This window comes from Zophobas morio, unplaced genomic scaffold (assembly GCF_036711695.1).
Source record: "Zophobas morio isolate AGI-343-1 ecotype UQ-CSIRO unplaced genomic scaffold, CSIRO_AGI_Zmor_V1 ptg000022l, whole genome shotgun sequence".
Lineage (NCBI taxonomy): Eukaryota > Metazoa > Arthropoda > Insecta > Coleoptera > Tenebrionidae > Zophobas > Zophobas morio.
Window position 1 is genome coordinate 9,430,409 of NW_026972127.1, and position 20,692 is coordinate 9,451,100.

Here is a 20,692-nt window from a genome sequence, read left to right on the forward strand (position 1 = left end):
CGAAACATTGGTCTTCGAGCCGAAACATTGGTCCTTCGAGCCGGATCATTTTTCATAAGATTTATTTAGTAATAATTTTCGTAGGTATCTTAAGAACAAAGGCAAAATATAAGCCCCGCCCATCCACCCTATCTAAATTTTGATGATTTTTTTAGTAAGCAGAGGGCGGAGCTTAAATGCAAAATCCTTATTTTTATACGAAGAATTATCATATGAAACATATTCTTAAGTAATGGTGTGACTAAATAAATTTGTTGTATTAAATACAATTTTTTCAAAAAAAACCCACTCGATACACACTACACAGTTAAAAACAAAGGTGGATTATTAAAGCAAGGATCCTAGATTGTATACTTTAAGAGTGCTTTACTTATTTTGAAATGTCGCTGTTAATATTTTTTTAAGATCACAATCTTAGATAAATTTTTACTAGTGTTTTAGTTATCTTCACAATAATCTTGAAAACCACTTACAATAATTTCAAAGTATAATTGATTAGATATTTAATAAATTACCAACAGATGAACGATAGATAGACAATACTCGAAAGAACAAGGAAACTTGCAATTTCGCATTCCTCCCATTGTAACACTTATCCACCGCTTTGGGAATTTGACAAAACTACTTAATTTTTTAGAGTTTTCGAGCAAGCTTTGTTTTGACGATAATTTTATGAATATTTGGTTCTTACTTTAGTAGTTATATGATGGGGGTTCTAGGCCATTCTTGTAGGGAATTAACATGCAAAATCGTAAACATTTCAGGGAACTTCAGAACATTTTGGAGGTGCGTTTTCTGTCTGACTGCGTCCATCAAAACGTTTTGAGGGGTGAGTTTTCCGGCTTTTCAGCTCGAGTTAGGGGGTGAGTTTTCGGTCATTTGACGCAAATTGTCGCATTTTTCTTTAGGGGTGACTTCTAGTTTACTTCGGTCTATAAGGATGTTTTAGTGATGAGTTTTCCCGTCACTTCGGACTTGGTGGATCCATCAGAACTTTTTACGGGTGAGTTTAATGGCGAGCGTAAGCTAAGGAAGTATTGTAACTCATAGGGCAATTGACTACTTTAAAGTTTAAGTTAAGCCTTTTAAAATTAAAAAAAAAACGGGATTTGTTGGACGGTACTTCAGGTGCGAGGGAAGTTCTGCTCGGCTTTTTTATGATGGTGACTAGTGTTTCAGGATTTTTTTGTGGTCCTCTCCCTCCTCTAATCCTGACGGGCATACCAATAAAACGTGCGCAGTTGTAAATTATTTGTTACCTATCTCTCATATACGTAATCCGTCCGAGCAGATATAGTGTATTAAATATTTTATTAACCAAAGCTCCAGCTTCATTGTTAGATGCTCTCCCGGTGCAGGTGCAGTTTACTACTGATAATAACAATTCTGCATCCTCAAATTTTCGGGAAAATACGATAAACCGCACTTGATTTGATCAATAAAATAAGTTTCTACGTTCATTAATTTTCTTGAGTGCATAAGCAATTCTAAATTAAAAGTAAGGTCCTCAGAATTCACGAACTTTCTATAACAAATTCTCAATAGATTTGAAAAAAAATCGGTTCATTAGTTTCAGAGATTGTCTGTCTAATAAATATTGAGACAGACGACAGACAGGCGGAAACAAGAGACCCCTTTTTTCATATCTTAGGGATCATGAAACGTCGAAAAAACATGAAATAATCGTCGCTGGATGATTTGTGAGAATTTAAGGGAATGTGAGAGAATCTGAGAGACTCCGAAAGAATTTGGAAGAATTTGAGGGAGTTTGTAAGAATCTAAGAAAATCTCGAAGAATCTAGAGATCTAAAGAAATTTAGAAAAATCTGGAAAAACCTGGAAGAATTTGGAAGAGTCTGCAGGGACCTGAAAGGATTTGTAAGGATCTCAAACAATCTGAACAGGACTGAAAAATTTTAAAGAATCTTCAGGATTTCAATTCGAAAGAAAAAGTCGTAAAAAATTAAAGAATTTGAAAGAACCTGGAGCAATTTGCGGGAATCTGGAAAAATCTGAACGAGTTTGTAGGAATCTGAAGCAATGTGATGAAAGGTGAAAAATTCTTGAGAATTTGAAACAATCGAAAAAAATCTGAAAGAATCTGAAAGACTTTGAGAGCATATAAGAGAGTGTGAGGAAATGGAGAGAATATGAGGGAATCTAAGAGAATCTGAAGGAATCTGGGGGAATCCGAGAGAATCTGGCAGAATCTGTGAGAAATTGGAAGATTCCAAAAGAATCTGAAAGAATCTGAGCGATTTTTAAGGAATTTTTAGAAATCTAAGAAATTCTAAGAAAAAACGAGATGAATTTGGAAGAATTTTGAAGAATCTGCAGAGATCTGTAAGAATCTGAAACAATCTGAATAGAAATGAAAAATTTGAAACAACCTTAAGGATTCCCGGCGGTGTCTTTGAAAGAATCTAAAAAAATTGGAAAGAACCTGAAACAATCGAAAGCATCGAAAAGCATCCGGAATAATCCGAAAGACTAAAAAAAATCTAATGAATCTGAAAACATCTGAAAGTATCTGAACCAATTTGAGGGAATCTGAGAGAATTTGAGAGAAATTGGGATATTCGGAAAGAATCTAAAGGAATTTGAGAGAATCTGAAAGAATCTGAGGGAATATGAAATAAATCGATAGATTCGGAAACAATCTGAGATATTCGAAAAGAATTTGAAGGAATCTGAGGGAACTTGTGAAAATCTAGAAGAATCTAAAAAAAACTGGAAGAATCTAAACAGTCTGCAGAGATCTGAAAGGATCTAAAGCGATCTGGAAAAATTTGACAGAATCTGAAAAATTTTGAAGAAATTTGAGGAAATCTTGATATATTTTCTGGCATAGAAAAATTACATATTTTGAACGTGCTTAATGTTTCTAAAATTTCATTTTTTCCGAAAAATCTGGAAGAATCTGGAAGAATTTGGAAGAATTTACAGCGATCTGAAAGGATTTGTAAGGATCTCAAACAATCTGAACAGAACTGAAAAATTTTAAAGAATCTGAAGGAATCCAAGAGAATCTGAAGGAATCTGAGGGAATATGAGACAAACTGCGAGAATCTGAGAGAAATTGGAAGATTCGAAAAGAATCTGAAGAAATTTGAGGAAACTTGTGAGAGTCTGAGGGAATTTTGAGGAATTTCGAAGAATTTAGAAAAATCTAAGGGAATCTAAGCAAAAACTGGAAGAATTTGGAAAAATCTGCAGTGATTGAAAGGACCTGTAAGAATCTGAAACGATCTGAATAGAAATGAAAAATTTGAAAGAATCTTGAGGATTCCTGACGGTGTCTTTGAAAGAATCTGAAAAAAATTGGAAAGAACCTAAAACAATCCGGAAGCATCGAAAAGCATCTGGAATGAGAATAATCCGAAAGAAGAAAAAAATCGAAAGAATGTGAAGGAATTTGAGGGAATCTGAGAGAATTTGAGAGAAATTGGGATATTCAGAAAGAATCTAAAGGAATTTGAGAGAATCTGAAAGAATCTGAGGAAATATGAAAGAAATCGAGAGAATCTGAAAGAATCTGAGGGAATATGAAAGAAATCGAGAGATTCGGAAAAAAATTGAAGGAATCTAAGAGAACTTATAAAAATCTAGTAGAATCTAAAAAAACTCAAAGAATCTGGAAAAGTCTGCAGGACTCTGAAATGATCTAAAGCGATCTGGAAAAATTTGACAGATTTGTAAGGAACTGAAAATTTTTGAAGAAATCTGAGAAAATCTTGATATATTATCTGGCATAGAAAAATTACACATTTTTGACGTGCTGAATGTGTCTAAAATTTTATTTTTTCCGAAAAATCTCGAAGAATCTGGAAGAATTTGGAAGGGTCTGTAGGGATCTGAAAGGATTTGTAAGGATCTAAAACAATCTGAACAGAATCGAAAAATTTTAAAGAATCCTCAGGCTTTCGATTCAAAAGGAAGAGTAATAAATAAAATGACAGAATTTGAAACAATCTGGAGGAATTTGAGAGAATCTGAAAGAATCTAAAAGACTCTGAGAGAATATAAGAGAATGCGAGCAAATGGAGAGAATCTGAGGGAATCTGGGAGAATTTGCGAGAATCTGAGTGAAACTGGAAGATTCGAAAATAATCTGAAGGAATCTGAAAGAATTTGAGGGAACTTGTGAGAATCCTTGCGAATTTTGAGGAATTTCGAACAGTTTAGAAAAATTTTAGAGAATCTAAAAAAATAAGGAAGAATTTGAAAGAATTTTGAAGAATTTGCAGGGATCTGAAAGGGGCTGCAAGAATCTAAAACGATCTGAATAGAACTGAAAAATTTTATAGAATCTTAAGGATTCCTGACGGTGTCTTTGAAAGAATCTGAAAAAATTGATTGGAAACAATCTTAAACAATCCGGAAGCATCGAAAATAAATCGGAATAATCCGAAAGAATAAAAAAAAATCGAAAAAATCTTAAGGAATTCGAGGGAATCTGAGAGAATTTGAGAGAAATTGAGATATACGGAAAGAATCTAAAGGAATCTAAAAAAATCTGAAAAAATCTGAGGGAATATGAAAGAAATCGAGAGATTCGGAAAGAATCTGAGAGCTTCGGAAAAAATTTGAAGAAATCTGAGGGATCTTGTGAAAATCTAAAAAAAATCTAAAAATACTGGAAGAATCTGGAACAGTTTGCACGGATCTGAAAGGATCTAAAGCGATATAGAAAAATTTGACAGGATCCGAAACGATTTGTAAGGATCTGAAAATTTTTGAGGAAATCTAAGGAAATCTTGATATATCTTCTGGCATAAAAAAAATTACACATTTTTGACGTTCTTAACGTTTCTAAAATTTAATTTTTTTTAGAAAAATGTGGAAAAATTTGGAAGAGTCTGAGGGATCTTATGAAAGGATTTGTAAGGATCTCAAACAATCTGAGCAGAACTGAAAAATTTTAAAGAATCTTTAGGATTTCAATTCAAAAGGAAGACTCCTAAAGAAAATGAAAGAATTTGAAAAAATCTGTAACGAATTTGAAGGAATCTGGAAAAATCTTAAGGAGTTTGCCGGAATCTGAAGCGATGTGAGAATGGTGAAAAATTCTTGAGATTTATTTGAGAGAATCGGAAAAAATCTGAAAAACTCTGAAAGAATATAAGAGAATGCGAGAAAATCGAGAGAATCTGAGGGAATCTGGGTGAATCTGCGAGAATCTGAAAGAAATTGGAAGATTCGAAAAGAATCTGAAGGAATCTGAAAGAATCTGAGGGAACTTGTGAGAATCCTAGTGAATTTTGAGGAATTTCGAAGAATTTAGAAAAATTTTAGAGAATCTAAGAAAAAACTGGAAGAATTTAGAAGAATTTTCAAGAATCTGCAGGGATCTGAAAGTATCTGTAAGAATGTGAAACGATCTGAATAGAACTGAAAAATTTGAAAGAATTTTAAGAATTCCTGACGGTGTCTTTGAAATAAGAATCTGAAAAAATTGGAAAGAATCTGAAACAATCCTGAAGGATCGTAAAATATCGCAAATAATCCCACAAAATCGAAAGAATCTGAAAACATCTGAAAGAATCTGGGGGAATTTGAGGGAATCTGAGAGAATTTGAGAAAAACTGGGATATTCGGAAAAAATTTAAAAGAATTTGAGACAATCTGAAAGAATCTGAGGGAATATGAGAGAAATTAGGAAATTCGGAAAGCATTTGAAGGCATCTAAGGGAACTTGTGAGAATCTAGAAGAATATCTAAGAAAACTGAAACAGTCTACAGGTATCTGAAAGGATCAAAAACGATTTGGAAAAATTTGACAGGATCTGAAAAATTTTGAGAAAATCTGAGGGAATCTTGACAGATTATCTGGGATAAAAAAATTACACATTTTACAACTTTGTGTTAAGCCCGTATAAAATTTCAGATGTCATTCAAAAAATCATAAGTTAACATATACACATTTCATCTTCACTTTGAGAAAAATATTATCTTCTCACTGGTTTAAAACTGGTGTCAAAATTAAACACTGTGGACGTCATGCTGCCAGTAATTCAGAATTGCCAACCCAAAAATTTGATTCAATCATTAATGGGTCACCCGGTATTATACATCTTTGACTCCAACTATTTTTAATTCAACGTACAGAAAATAAAGGTAAAAAATTGGTGTTGCTACTTGCAATTAATTAACAATTACTTTGAATTAACGACAAAACATCTATTTCAAAAAATAATTCTAACAATTTAAACCATTAAAAAAATAGTTCTTTGGATCTCGCTGTATTTATTTAACAGTTTATTCCGTAACACAATGGTTATGAAACTTCAACATTAAAAACTAATATTGTGTCCAAAGTCTCAACCAAAAAACCTACAAAATCGTTTTAAAACAATTACGAAAATAAACAACATTTAGATAAAACCGGAGCATGCTGATTACTTCCTCATTTTGTGAATGATAAAAAAATGGGGTCTGCACCAAGAACAAACAACAATGAAAGATAAAAATCGATGTCATGTATGTATATCTTATGGAAGAAATGTGGCAAATATTAGTTCCGGTGGTCAACGGCACGACAAGTAGTCAGAAAAGGAATTATCTTTCATGCACAAAATCACAAACACAAAATAGGTAGGTAATACGAAATAGGTATTCATTCAGATGTCACACTAAATGGGATTTTAATGTGTAGGTATCTGATTAACCAGAAAACGTATCTGTATACATTAAGTACATTACTCATTTTATTAGAATGGAAATACTTTGAGAAGAACACGCCAACAAAACTGTATTGGTCGTAGCGTCAGCAAGTCAGCAACATTCGTTATACTTTTTTGTGATTCCTGTGTTTAAACTCCACTGGTCACAACTTAAATATAATATTATCATAACTCAGTTCGTTCTTCTCATAATATTTCCACTCTACATCAGGACAAATAAAAAATAGTGATAATTTGGTTATTAACACCATGACTTTGACTCAGCTTGCACAATGTCCTTCATTTATCTAAAAAAAAAAAAGTAAAGTAATAATTCAGGAACAGGAATTCTCAAAAAAATAAAACAAAAATCGGACATTTTTCAAGTCCAATATTTCCAGTTATAGATTTCTGTAAAGGATAACAGCTTTGTAACGTAGAGGACGCCACATAAGCACTCGTTTTCGTAAGTTATCAAGTTTCCTTCTACATTGTTGATTGTTGACATATTGGTTATTCAAACGTCAAAACAAGTTAAGCCCATTATACACTAGCTGTCCATAACACATAATACATAAAGTGTAACATTTACAACATAAGCTATCAAGTAAGTAATAATATAAAGCTCCTTATACAATAACAGTGTATCACTCATAAGATTCTAACTCAAATCGGAAACAAGTGAGGTTAGCAACAAAACGTGCCCGGTCATTCGGCTACAATTTTGATACCTCTACGCATACGCCTTACGTGCTACGTCCCGTTATCGTGTAACAAGCTTTAAGTAACCAACCACCAGAAACAAGTAGTAACGATGAAAAAAATTATTAAACAAGAACTTAATAATTGCAGGTTTACACTAAAAAGACAACTCTGATGATAAAATGAGCGACCAATCAACCATAAAACTAACCGTGTCTGAATACATACAGCGTTTAAGCAAAGAATTAAGTAAGTAATTTGGAAGTAACCTCAATTTTTGTTAAAAGCTTAAGACGATATTTAAATTTTTTCGGACATGCAGAAGTTGTTATTGGTTTCTAACATAATGCGTCATTGATTGATTGCAGATATTGAAGGAACCAAAGGACTTTTTGGCAATGAACTCGAACTAATTGCGTTAGTTCGAAATTGTCAATTTTTGTACAATAAAACCCTTCCAGACTTTAAAAATATACAGAAGAAGAACGAAGCATGGGAAGCAATAGCTTCGGTGTTTGGTGTTTCAGGTAAGTAAGTATACACATGTCTTGGAGGTTAACGCTTAGGGTAAATTTTCAGTCGGTGAAGTGCAGCAACGATGGAAGGGTATGAGGGATTTATTTAGTAAACATAAAAATAAAACTGAGGGAAATGGACCCGTCAACAAAAGCGTTGTTTGTCCGTACTATGATGATATGAAATTTCTTGAACCTTATATTGTTGGAAGACGAACGAGGTTAGAATTAATTTTTAAAAAATTTGGGTTGTAATAGTTTGTTTTAGACTAGTGGGAGTAACTTCAACCATATCTGACCAACTAAATAGTGACGAGGACTCTATTAAAGAGAAAGGTTTGTTTAATTACCTTTTTTTTTTTTTGTTTTAAGTAAAGTATTGTAGAACTGTCTCCATCATTTGATGATTTAAAACAATTTATCATGCGCATTAAAAGCACGCCACTTTTGTACCACCATAAGTATTCAGGAGGGTCTTTTGGCAAACAGAAAATAGATGCTTGGTTAGAAATAGCAAACACTTTTGGAGTACCTGGTATGTTCAAAAATATACATATACAACAATTTAAAATATTTATTCACGATTTTAGTAAAAGAATGTTTAGCGAGGTGGAGGACCCTTCGAGAGCGATATTCTAGAGAAAGAAGAACACAAAAATCCGGTGTATCTGTCAAAAAATGGGAACTATACGATGAGTTGTCATTTTTAGACCAGCATGTGAAAGCCAGAAGGTTTGACCCTTTCATATTTAAAAATATTTTAACAGATATATATTTCTAGAAGGTACACAAGAATGGTTCCCACCAACCCTTCTTCCGCAGAGCAGAGTGTATGCTACGTCATCACGTCTCCCAACTCATCCTCACTTGCACTAGACTCCTCTAGTTTTTTAAGTGAAATGTCGTCCACCAAAAAAGAGGTTCCGATTGAAGACGTGGAGTTCTTTGACGTTTCCAGTGATATAACTTCGTCGCCAGCTCCTCTATTCAATGAAGAAAATAATTTGTCTGAAATCAGCATTTCAGAGAACGCAACCAACGGACAAAGCGAAAGCGCACAAAGTAGAATAATTCCAGACGAAGACGATCTATTTGGACAAAGCATTGCAGCAGAACTTAAAAAATTACCGTGTCCTCGGAAAAAAATTAAACTAAAAGCTGAAATTTATAGACTTCTTTATGAGCACACCTGTGAATAATTTCAGTTTATACCGTGATTTGTTGTGTAAATATAATGTTTGTAAAAGATCGTCATTTTAATCCCCTTTTTATAGAATCATTTTCGCGTGTTTTATTATCATAAATAACAGTAATTGTACATTTTACATTGTTTTCCATTGATCAATCTACCATAAATACTACAACGTAATTTTTGGCCATACAATTCTAATACTTTCAGTCAAATACTGACAAGGGTAAACTTAATCACTACCAGGGTTAGCTCTCCTCCATCCCTTTAAAAGTATGAGTTTTGGTATGCCTATTGAGATCATTAGCCCTTGAGTATTTTTTATCACATATATTACAAGTAAATGGTTTCTCCCCAGTGTGAGTCAACAAATGCTCCTTAAGGTCTGCATTCGTCACGAACGATTTATCACAAGAATTACAAGAAAAGTTTTTTTCGCCGTTGTGCCGCTTCATGTGTACCGCTAAACAACTAGACTGCGCGAAACCTTTGCCGCACACCGAGCATACGTATGGACGTTCGCCTGTATGTGACCTTCTGTGCACGATCAACGTGCTTGATCCATTAAAACCTGAAAAACGGATTTATTTAGGTTATATTTATTTTGTAGAATGAAGTTTTACCTTTATGGCAAATATCACAAATATGAGACTTCTCTCCAGTGTGCGTTCTCATGTGTTTTGTCAGTTCGTTGGATTGGCAGAACGCTTTTTGACAGACGCAACACACGTATGGACGTTCTCCGGTGTGGGTACGGATGTGGGCTATTAAATTTGAACTAGTGGAAAATGCGCGCGTGCACAGGTTGCACTTGTGGGGTCTTTCACCTAAAAATAAACAAAAAATGGAGTTTTATTTGTGTTGTATCTAAGTAAAAAAAAAAGGAAAAATAAATTTTTCATCTATGGGTCACATTTATTATCTAAAAGGTCTTTGAGATGGAACAGAATCAGAAAAACGAACTGAACACAAATTATGAAAAGATTTAAGGTTATGATTCATTTCAGTTCACTGAATTAATTTTATGTTTCAGTTTGTTTCCATTTTTAAACTTATAATATATTTAGGATTTTTTTTAAACTGAATTTAAACAGATGATGGATTTTTTATTTTGAAATAAATTGTACTGTCAAAATCTACAGATGAAAATGTTAAAACTCTTAAAACACACTATTATAAATTTAGATGTCAGAAGTTCATGGTCAGGTCGTCTGATGGTTTATTATGTTGGCAAAATTGAAGTAATTGGCACTACAATTCGCAAAAAAGGAACAAAAATTATTACTAAAATAAAAAAATGTGTCAACTCCTTATTACATATATGATACGTAAATTCTTTTTTAAATTTCAACAAACATTACAAGAAATAATGATGTTAGAGAATGATTTTGCGGTATTATGAAATTATATTTTTTACTTCCCGAGCATAAGCCAAGAAGTATTGCAAAACGATCTATCGGGCGACTGGCTACTTTCAAGTTTTCTGGACGTTTTATGACCCCAAGAGTACGGAAAAATAGGTCCCCGTTTCCGTCAGTCTGTTTTTATCAAGCACACAATTTTCGAAACTACGGACCGATTGTTGTCAAATTTTAAGAATCACACATCCCCACCAACCAAATTTAGTGATGTCTCCTCAATTTTTTTCGTAAACCCCACTTAAATTCTCATATACTTGTATCTTATGAATCCACCTTGATTTTTTACCCTAGCCATCAAAATTGTCACAAAAAGTACAGAGATTGTTGGACAAGTCAACGACCTATTGACAAAAAGTAGTGCCGTTTCTGGCTCAGGTCAAATCAGGGCAAACAACGAGCCAAAAACTGCACTACCATTGCAATTGTCAATCATAAGATATGGAAAAAGGATGTACTATTCCGGACACAAAATTTCAAACGATCAGCTTCTGTCATTTTAAAAACCATCATTGTAAATCACCCTTTATTGTCATTCTGACACACGTTAAGTTTGAAAGCAACGCTCGGCGGGCGTAAATCCAAGAAGAGGATCCTCACTCGTGTGTTCATGATTGCAAAGTATCAATGTTTTTATCCAATTTCATAAAAAGAACTCTTGTAATTTGTGCAAAATCACTGGGAAATTAACAAAGCAGCAAAATGTTACTTCATTGTTTTTACCTGACACTCCTGACAGCCTTCAAATAAAAAATAAGGTTAGGTGTTCGTAAAGCCACATTTACAATTTAATGTCAATGTAATATGAAGTCGTTTGAAATATTTTGTGCGGGATAGTACAGTTTCGGCCACAAAATCTTGGGCAGTTCTGTCATTCCAATGACATAAGCTCTAAAGCCCGCTTTACGTACTTATAACCTCAAATTTGCCATGTTTGTCATTTTGACGTAGACTGGAATGTGGATGCTGACGGATGTCAAAATTTATTTTTAAAAGTGTCAATCATTATGACAATAAAGCATAGACTACATCGTGTTTTTTTTTAAATGACTGAAAAATACTGCTCCAGACTTTCTGGCCGAAACTGTACCATATGGTCGAAAAAAAGAACATAAACGAATGAAATATTGTTAAAAAATTATGTTGCTAATATTATTTTTAAAATAAATTTTATACCCCACTGTAATAGACCCAAATTCCAAAAATATCAAATATGTCTGAGATTGCTACTATCATAGCATATGTCAAGCAGAAAGATTTTACTCACAAAGGACAATTAATTTTCTTCTACAGAATATTTTGAATAAATAATTTACTCAAATGTCAAATATTGAAAGAATGGAAGGAGAATTAAGTGGGATTTATAAACTTGCTGTTAACGTTGAAGTTCCCGTTGCAGTTGCTGTTACCGCTAACGTTGCTTTTAGAGCTGAAAATTGTTACTTATAAACCCCGTTGTCAAGTTGCCGTTGATAGTAACTTTGATGTTCAACTTTTGCCGTATTTAACGGGGTTGTAGAAGAAAAGTGGAGGATTTAAGTTGATTATTACAAAAATTTACCATTTTAGACATGTTTTAAGTTTCTTGTTGCCGAAATTAAGTCTACACATACTAAGAAAAAAAGGCAAAATGTAGTCTCGCCCACCCGCCCTATCTCAATTGCGATGATTTTTTCATTATTCGTCGTGAGCCAAGAAGGCGGAGCTTAACTGCAAAATCCTTATTTCTCTATGAGAAATTAAAAACAAGTACGTATATAAAAAAAAAATAAAGTCAAAGATTAGGCCCCACCCATAACCACCCCGATCTCAATTCTCAATTGTGATAAATTTTTCATTCGTTGTCAGATCGAGGGGCGGGGCTTAATTACAAGATCCATATTTGTCTACAAGAATTTACCATTTTAAACATATTGTTATGAAAAGATGGCTATGTGTATTAAGAAAAAAAGGCAAAATATAAGCCCCGCCCACCCGCCCTATCTCGATTGTGATGATTTTTTTTAATCGCAGAGATTTTTTTTTAGAATTTAAATGCAAAATTCTTAATATTTCTGTATAAGAAACTACCCTGTAAGACAATTGTTCGAGTATCGTGTTATTCAAAGAATATTATGTATATTAAGAAAAAATTAAAGCCAAAGATTAAGCCCCACCCATACCTGCCCTGATCTAAACAGTAATGAAGTTTTTTCTTAATATACAAAGTAGTCTTTGAACAACACGATACACAAAAACATGTTTTTGATTTCTTGTCAAGAAATAAGTATGTTCCAGTTAAGCTCCGCCCTCTTACTACATGGCGATTAAAAAAATCATCACAACTTAGACAGGGCGGGTGGGAGGGGCTTACATTTTGCCTTTTAGTTTTAATATGTGTGGACTTCTTTTCACAACACGAGTCTTAAAACATGTTTAAAATGGAAAATTTGTATAAGGAAATATCAATTTTGCAATTAGGCTCCGCCCCATAATTACAAAATCCATATTTACTTGCATTTTAACAATGTTTTAAGTTTCTTCTTGTGAAAAGATGGTTATGTATAAGGAAAAAAAGTGAAAATATGAGAACAAAATTGAAAAACTTTCCCCAGACAATTAATATGATGAATAGGTCCAAGCATTTGTTTTTGACACATCATGTATAATAAATTCCAATAAATAAAATAGTAAACTAAATTTAATATTTTCTGTGAAGATATCATAAACTTCCTAAGGCGATAAATACGAAATGACGATTAATATTTGTTATGTTGTCACGTTGGCAACATTAAAATTATGATGGATACCTGATTGTCAATCAGCAGCTACTAATTGGGTGCCATCAATATTAGATGGCACCCAATTAGTAGCTGCCATCGTCTCCACCAATCAACACGTACATTAGGCGTGCTCATGTCAAAATTGACAACTGTGAACTGCCATATTAGCATAGCTGCCAATAATTCAGAATTGCCAACACAAAATGTTGCTTCAATTATTAATAATTGCCCGGTACTATTTTATTCAAAAAATATTAGGCACTGTCATTCTATCATTTATTACAAATCATGTGATTCAAGCTTTACTGTCATTTTGACACTTTTCAAAAATCTATTTTGTCAAACGATGCCTTTGATATTATTAATATGCGACAGATATGACACTGCTGTCAGTAAATTAGGTTATCTAAATAAAGCACATTTTACAAGTTTTGACATTAGTAAATGACAACTGCCCAATATTTTTTGAATAAAACTGTACATAAGTTTTAATACGCACAATGTAAGGTTAAGTGGAATAGCCTATAGCTAGACTTCGCCTATTATTATTTAATAAAGTCCTATTATTATTATTATTATTATTAATGTAACACTAAGTTTGACGTTTCTTCTAGAGATGAATAATTTAATAACATTTATTAATGACGTCACAACTTTCTAGAAGGGAAGAATAAAATAAAAATAAAATGCTCCGAAACCACTACAGTCAGTGTTGGTATCTAACCAAAATTTTTCAGTTCAAAAATCAAGATGGAATCATAAACCACAAGTGCAAGAATATGTTATTTTATAAATTTTAAATAACATCCACTACGGAAACTATTGAGGTGACGTCATCAAATTATTGCTGGGGATGATTTGACAAATTTTCGTTAGCGTTTGACTATATATATGATATTCCTAATGTAAATACAAAATTTAACAACAATCATTCCAGTAATTTCGTAGATGAAAACATGAAAATATCAATTCGCCCGATGGACACTATTACAATACTTCCTTAGCTTATACGTCGCACAAGTAAAAAATTGGTCCAAGATTATTTAGACAAAATTTTTGTCGCCGCAAATACAATCGAACAAATCCAGTTTTTTTTTTTCGAAAAATTATAAAATATGGTTTTGGAAAATTTTATTCAACTTCTAATTGTGATAAAAATCGCAGAGAATTCATAAACCACAAACATAGGAGTATATTATTTACATAAAATTTAGTAACCCTAACTGCCCAATACAATGAGAGAACATCGTCAAATTATTGGTAGGGATGATTAGGCAAATTTTGGTTAATTTTTTATCATCTTCACAATACTCCTAAAATACATATAAAAATTTACGACAATCGGTTCAGTAGTTTCGAAGATTATCTGTCGAATAAAAGTCGACATAGACGACAGACAGACGGAAACGGGGAACCACTTTTTCGTTGTCAAAGGGTCATGAAACGTCGAGAAAACAGTTCTTCCGAAAAATGATAAATTTGATGTTATAAAATATGAAGGTCATAATGTACAAAGTACGCCGTCTAAGGACGTCTAGATTAAAAAATAAAGGTGAATTCATAAACCACAAGTATACAAGTATGTTATTTTATGTAATTTAAATAACATTTACAAGCAAAATTTTGAGATGATGTCAACACGTTGTTGGAGAACATAATCAGACAAATTTTGGTTAGCGTTTTAGTATCTACGCAATATTCCTAAAATTTGCATAACATTTCACAAGTGATTCAGCAGTTTCAGAGATTATGTGTCTGATAAAATTGACACAGACGACAGACGGGAGACTGTTTTTCATACTCTAGGGGTCATGAAAGTAAATTTTAATCTTGTATTATAAAAATATTGAACCTTGAGAATAATTACTCAATTTTCAGCATCCTTAATTATGATTAAGGATGCTGAAAATTGAAATAAGTCTAGTAGAATAATTTTGTTTTAAATTGGTGGAAGGTCACCTTACGGAAATAAATAAAACATTTCGACGTTTTTCTTAAATTTTCTGGCGGTTAAATAAGGCAACAGACATTTAATTTTTGATAAATTAAATATACGTAATAGTAAAATAGGTATTATTGACACAAAATTTTGTTTTATTATATTGTTTTTTTTTTTTTTTAATATACGGATCTATATTTTTTTGTTGCAAAACACGCGTTTTAATGCTTGTGGTTTAACTCGGAAATTTTAGGAATACGCCCCTGCCACGAGATTCTACCAACTACCGACACAGTATCAATTAGGGTCTCTTTACACACCTATTTAATGACGCAATAAAAATACCTGTATGTGTCCTCATGTGTTTCTCCAAGTCCTGCGCCTGCCTACACCCTTTCCCACACACTGTACATGTAAATGGTCTCTCATCTGTATGCATCCTGAGATGAATCTTATAATTTCCACTATGAGAAAAGGCCTTATTACACACTTTACACTTATATGGCATATCAGTTGAATGCGTTTTCATATGCCTACTCAACTTTGTTGAAGTAGAAAAAATCTTATTACAAGTGGGGCACTGTTTATTTGTCTCATTTAATTTACCATCTCTCTTCATCTTCCCGTTTTTCTTAGCCTTCTCTTTCTCATCTTCAGTAATTTGCGGAATTGGCTGCTGCTGCATCATTGGTTGCAGTGGCGGTAACTGTTGTTGATGCTGAATCTGCATTGGTGGCGCTATAACTTGGTTGTGCAAAATATTCGTGGGTTGCATGGTTTGCAGCGGCATCGTGTATGTACCATTGTAAACTTGTACCTGCCCTACACCCTGTAAATTATAACCATTCAATTGTAAATGGTTTTGTGATTGCACGTTGTAGTTGATTTGCGTCAACGCCGGCTGTTGCGCTTGTGACGCCGGTACAAATACAGGGTCAAATTTTTGCTCTTGCTGAATTTCCAGCAACGGTGCACACTCAATGTACACACAGCTGTTTTGAGTAATTGGCTGGTTCATGTCGAGTTCATCTAGTTTATTCATTTGTGGCTGGGGTTGAGGTACTTGCTGGATTTGCTGGTGCTCGACGTGTTGTTGCGGCTGTTGCTGTTGTGGTTGTTGTTGTTGTAAATTTTCCTGTGTCATGCTTGATACATACTGTCGTAGCTTGGCATCCGATTTTTCACACTGTTTTTTGAATTGGAAAGAAATGTGTAGCTTGGCTGAACATTTGTTACATATCTGTGACGGGAGTCCATCGTTCTGCCACACCTAAACTGAATTTGTAACATCGGTTCGTTTATGGGAGAAGTGACGATTGTTTACCTGAACAGAGGCACATGCCATCATCTTCTTTGAAACATTTACTTTGAATATTGACATCATTATACCTTCGTTTAGACATACTCGACATATTTTTGTAAAATCTAATTCCATTATCTAATTATCGGGTCACAAGTATTTCAATGATTATTGTATAAAAAATTAACAATGTTTGTGTTGTTTGCTTATAACCTTACTGATGCTTGTAAACATCATTCGTTGCCAACTTAACGACCACACGATAAAGCAAAACTCACTAAGAATAATAAATCCAGTGACAGTATCAGGGATCTTGACGTTGCGTTACGTAACTTCGGCTAACTGCTTCACAGATGGCGGTCTTAAAATTAAACTAAAAAAGTGCGGAAAATTTAAAAAACTAATGTTTCAAACGTCATTAAAATGTTCTCGTCTTAGTTACCTTTATTGCTAGCTATGTAACTGTGAAATAGTAATTACCAAAATTAAAATTAAAGCTTTAAAATACTTTCACTGCGGAAGTCATTCGAAACGATAATTGAAGTACAGAATTTTGAGAAAAAAAACAGGAAAGAATTTTTACTGCAGTATTCTTCTTACTACGATTCTAATAAGACGTAACGTTCAACCACATTCTGAACTCCCACTCACCATATCTACGATACAAATCTTCATAAACAACGGTTGAATTCCCTGAAAATAATCTGTCAGTTGGTGACCTTCACTGTTCCAAGAACTTTAGACTCTGCACTTAGTGGTCCCTCAGGATCGCAAGATTGTGACATAGCACAATTCCAGTAAAGTTTCTCACAAATAAAAACAAACTGCACAGCGAACTGCCAGAAGCAACATTGAAACTTTCATATTTTTTCTGTGTTTATAAAAGAATATGGGAATATTTATAGCAACACGCTAATTGTCCCGACTCTTTTATTTTTTATTACCCTGTTTTCCACATTTGAAAAAATAATGTGTTAATCGAAACAAAAGTGTGGTTCTGTGTGGCTAATTAAATATGCAGGCTTGCCACAACATCGTAAAATTCTATTATTGTCCGTTTTATAATTTTTCAATTATTTTCAGAAGTAAGAATAATTACAGGTGTCGAGTGTAATACATATGTAGGTAGATAATGTTTCGTGTTTTGCGCGAAAACAAAAAATAATTACAAATTACACTAAACATTTTCACTAGTTTTTTAAACGAGTAAATTTTATTATTTTTCAGTTAATGTATATTTAATCATTGTTGCGATTACGTCATCAGTTTTTGAACGAAATGAATGAGTAAATTTTAATAAAAATGTTCAGTGTGTTTACAAAATTTTAAAATAATTATTCTCTTACATGAAGTGTAAAATTTGGCAGGATTTTGAAACCAAATGTTCTTTTTTTTATGTGGGTGAACAGACAAGGTCCAGTCTAGCTTCAAAGAACACCTAATATTTCAAAATAATAAGTTAGGTAGTTCGGAGATTATCTCTGTAATAAAATCGACAGCAAACGTTATAGAGAGGTTCCAGATTTACGAGAGACGTAGGATACTTGGAATAAAATGTCTTCATGGTCGAAAAACCGCAAGATAAAAATCCAGCATGCGTATCTGACAGTTAACTTATGTAGAAAATGAAAGTTGGGAAAAATTGTGTTCTCTATGGGTTTTGATATACTGACTATTTGGACTATGTTATTATCTTTTCGTAAATTATTTCAATGTGTGTTTGCTATAAAACTGACACAAACGTGGGTCGTATGATCTAAATTTTATGTATCGAGAATTCCTTGTCATTTTTGAGTACCTAATATATATTTATTATTTATTGTAATTCTTTCTGCTATTGTTTGTTTACAACAAAATTATGTCGCCAGCTTTACATTTTTACGCCTCACAAACCGTTAGGTAATTATTACCTTTTTGTTGTGCAGGTTTTTCATTATAGGAAATTTAGGTTCAAGAGCTTTTCAATTTGTGACATTTTAATCTCTCTCGAGACAGACATTCGAAAACGGAAAACCTACATTTCGTACTCTCTCAACTGTAAAATATCAAGGAAATATGAATCAGTGGCGGCTCGTCAGATGAGGCAAGTGAGGCGGCGCCTCACAGCATATATCTTACGAACAGATTGACTTAATTTATAATTAAAAAAGAGCTTTCAATGCATTTTTAGTTACAAAAGTATGTTGAAATGACAAATCTGTACATGATTTTTTATTTTTTACACTTCCTGCTAACATTTTCCGTTGAATACCGTACGATTTATGCCCCTCGTTCTTCAACTGAAGCGGCCAGAACGTCGGTTCACTTGAACCAGCGAAGCCCAATCACAGACACGGATTTCCATGGCTCAGCTCCTATACTCATATACAAGAGTTCGCTCGGAACTGAGGCGATATCTTCGGTGCTTCTCGGCCAATTTCGGCGTACTCATTAAACCATTTTTCCATTTACTTTACAGAACGGAAGGGTTGCGGGGTGCATGGGTAATTAGCATGAACGTGAATAAAAACCCACGTGTTGGTGTTTTGTGTTATTGTCTCTTTCATAGGTACAGCTGAGTGAAAAATGAATCCCGAGTACGACATCGTCATGTTGCTTCTTGAAACGCCGTTTTCACGGAGAACCGAGCTAGGACGTCGGCAAATTTTGCTAAATATCGAGCAGTCAAAATCGTTAATTCATTTAACTGCCATTGATAAGCGACAGAATCGTCAGTACTCCAAGTCTTTTAAATCAACTTGGTACCTACGAAACATATACTTAAATGGCTCTGCCGTAATATTTACATAACATCTCGGGATATAACGATTTAAAGAATTTCATCCGAAGTGCAAAGTTACATGAAAGTTCCAAAGTACACATTAAAAATTTCATGGGCTTAAAACGTTTAGAAAAGAACACAACAACTATTCCCGAATCCCTCCAAGAAAGTGCTACTTTCAACAAAATTTTGACTTGTAAAAACATTGTTAATTCAATGCGTTATGGGTGTTATTATTATTATTATTAGGACCTACTACTGAGCCGGGAATGACCGGTATTCAGGCAAGACTTCTATCATTACTAACTAGTAAGACCAAGTAATATTACTATTATTGTCAAACTTCTATCATCGCCTCACCACATCAGACAGTCACGAGCCGCCACTGATATGAATCACAGAATGCCACTTGCTTTTTTAAATAAATATGAAGTTAAATAGTGCCTCTGGATCTATTATAACAAGTCGCTTGCAGTTCTGTAGACTTTTAATTCTAGTAAATTTAGGTTCATGAGCCCTTCAATCTCGTGGCACTCTGTTTCTGCTTCCAAAACATACATTCAAAAGTGAAAGACCTACTTTTCATATTCTGTGAACCGTAAAATATCAAGAAAATAAAAACTCCGAAAGTGACATTTGCTTCATTATTAGTCGCCTTATAGTTCTATAGGATTTTTATTTTAGTAAATTGAGGTTCAAGTGCTGTTCAATTTTGTGGCACTTTAATTCTATTTCCCGAGACAAACATTCTAATGCGGGAAATCTACATGTCGTATTCTATGAACTGTAAAAACTATAAAATATCAAGAAAATATGAAGTTAGATAGTGTCTCTGGATCTATTATAACAAGTCGTTACAGTTCCGGAGACTTTTGATTATAGGAAATTTAGGTTCATAAGCTCTTCAATCTTGTGGCACTCCGTTTCTGTTTCCAAAAGACTTTCAAAAAAGTAGAAGTGGAATTATAAAAATTATTCAAAAAATCCAAAAAATTTAAAAATCTAAAAACCAAACAATCCAAAAATTCAAAAAAATGCAAAAAATTCAAAGAATCTCAATGATGCAAAAGATCCAAAATATCGAAATGATTCAGAGGATCCTGAAAATCCAGGAAATCCAAAAAATAAAATCCAAATAATCGAAGAAATCCAAAAAATCCGAAAAATCCAAAAAATCGAAGGAATCGAAAAAACTGAAAAATTGAAAAAGAGAAATCGAAAAAGTCTTAAAGTCCAAAAAAATCTGATAAATCCAAAAGATCTAGGAAATCCAGAAATCTATGAAATCCAGAAAACGCAGGCAATCCAAGAAACCAAGAAATCCACGAAATTCAAGAAATCTAAGAAATCGAAAAAGAAAAATAGAGAAAATCAAAAAAATCCAGAAAATCTAGGAAATTCAAAAAAACTCAAGAAATCCTATTATTTAAAAAATCCAGAAAAC

At 33.3% G+C, this 20,692-nt stretch overlaps 2 protein-coding genes across 3 annotated transcripts; one reads left to right on the top strand and one right to left on the bottom strand.

Annotated features, from left to right (window-relative positions):
- Window positions 1-7,416: 7,416 nt before the first annotated feature.
- On the top strand, window positions 7,417-9,125 carry LOC135133603 (transcription factor Adf-1-like). Of its 2 annotated transcripts, none has more exons than XM_064062055.1 (7): window positions 7,417-7,613; window positions 7,733-7,891; window positions 7,944-8,100; window positions 8,148-8,215; window positions 8,265-8,414; window positions 8,470-8,611; window positions 8,664-9,125. In XM_064062055.1, the coding sequence occupies exons 1-7, from the start codon at window positions 7,547-7,549 to the stop codon at window positions 9,076-9,078; spliced, it is 1,158 nt and encodes a 385-aa protein (XP_063918125.1). In that variant the 5' UTR covers window positions 7,417-7,546; the 3' UTR covers window positions 9,079-9,125. The 2 variants fall into 2 exon arrangements, with proteins under 2 accessions (XP_063918125.1, XP_063918124.1); XM_064062054.1 differs by having other exon boundaries at window positions 7,418-7,613; window positions 8,661-9,125.
- Window positions 9,126-9,144: 19 nt separating this feature from the next.
- Window positions 9,145-16,976, bottom strand: LOC135133602 (zinc finger protein ZFP2-like). Its single transcript, XM_064062053.1, has 5 exons — window positions 16,930-16,976; window positions 16,512-16,860; window positions 15,533-16,457; window positions 9,692-9,895; window positions 9,145-9,639 (listed from the first exon to the last, which is right to left on the bottom strand). Exons 2-5 carry the CDS (start codon window positions 16,620-16,622, stop codon window positions 9,317-9,319), a joined length of 1,563 nt encoding a protein of 520 aa, XP_063918123.1. The 5' UTR covers window positions 16,623-16,860; window positions 16,930-16,976; the 3' UTR covers window positions 9,145-9,316.
- Between the last annotated feature and the right edge of the window lie 3,716 nt (window positions 16,977-20,692).

Coding starts and splice junctions, on each gene's coding strand:
- LOC135133603 (XM_064062054.1), top strand. CDS start 7,547: ATGAGCGACCAATCAACCATAAAACTAACCGTGTCTGAATACATACAG. Junction 7,614..7,732: donor GCGTTTAAGCAAAGAATTAA/GTAAGTAATTTG, acceptor GATTGATTGCAG/ATATTGAAGGAACCAAAGGA. Junction 7,892..7,943: donor TTCGGTGTTTGGTGTTTCAG/GTAAGTAAGTAT, acceptor GTAAATTTTCAG/TCGGTGAAGTGCAGCAACGA.
- LOC135133602 (XM_064062053.1), bottom strand. CDS start 16,622: ATGGAATTAGATTTTACAAAAATATGTCGAGTATGTCTAAACGAAGGT. Junction 16,458..16,511: donor TGGCATGTGCCTCTGTTCAG/GTAAACAATCGT, acceptor AATTCAGTTTAG/GTGTGGCAGAACGATGGACT. Junction 9,896..15,532: donor ACACATGAGGACACATACAG/GTATTTTTATTG, acceptor GTTTATTTTTAG/GTGAAAGACCCCACAAGTGC.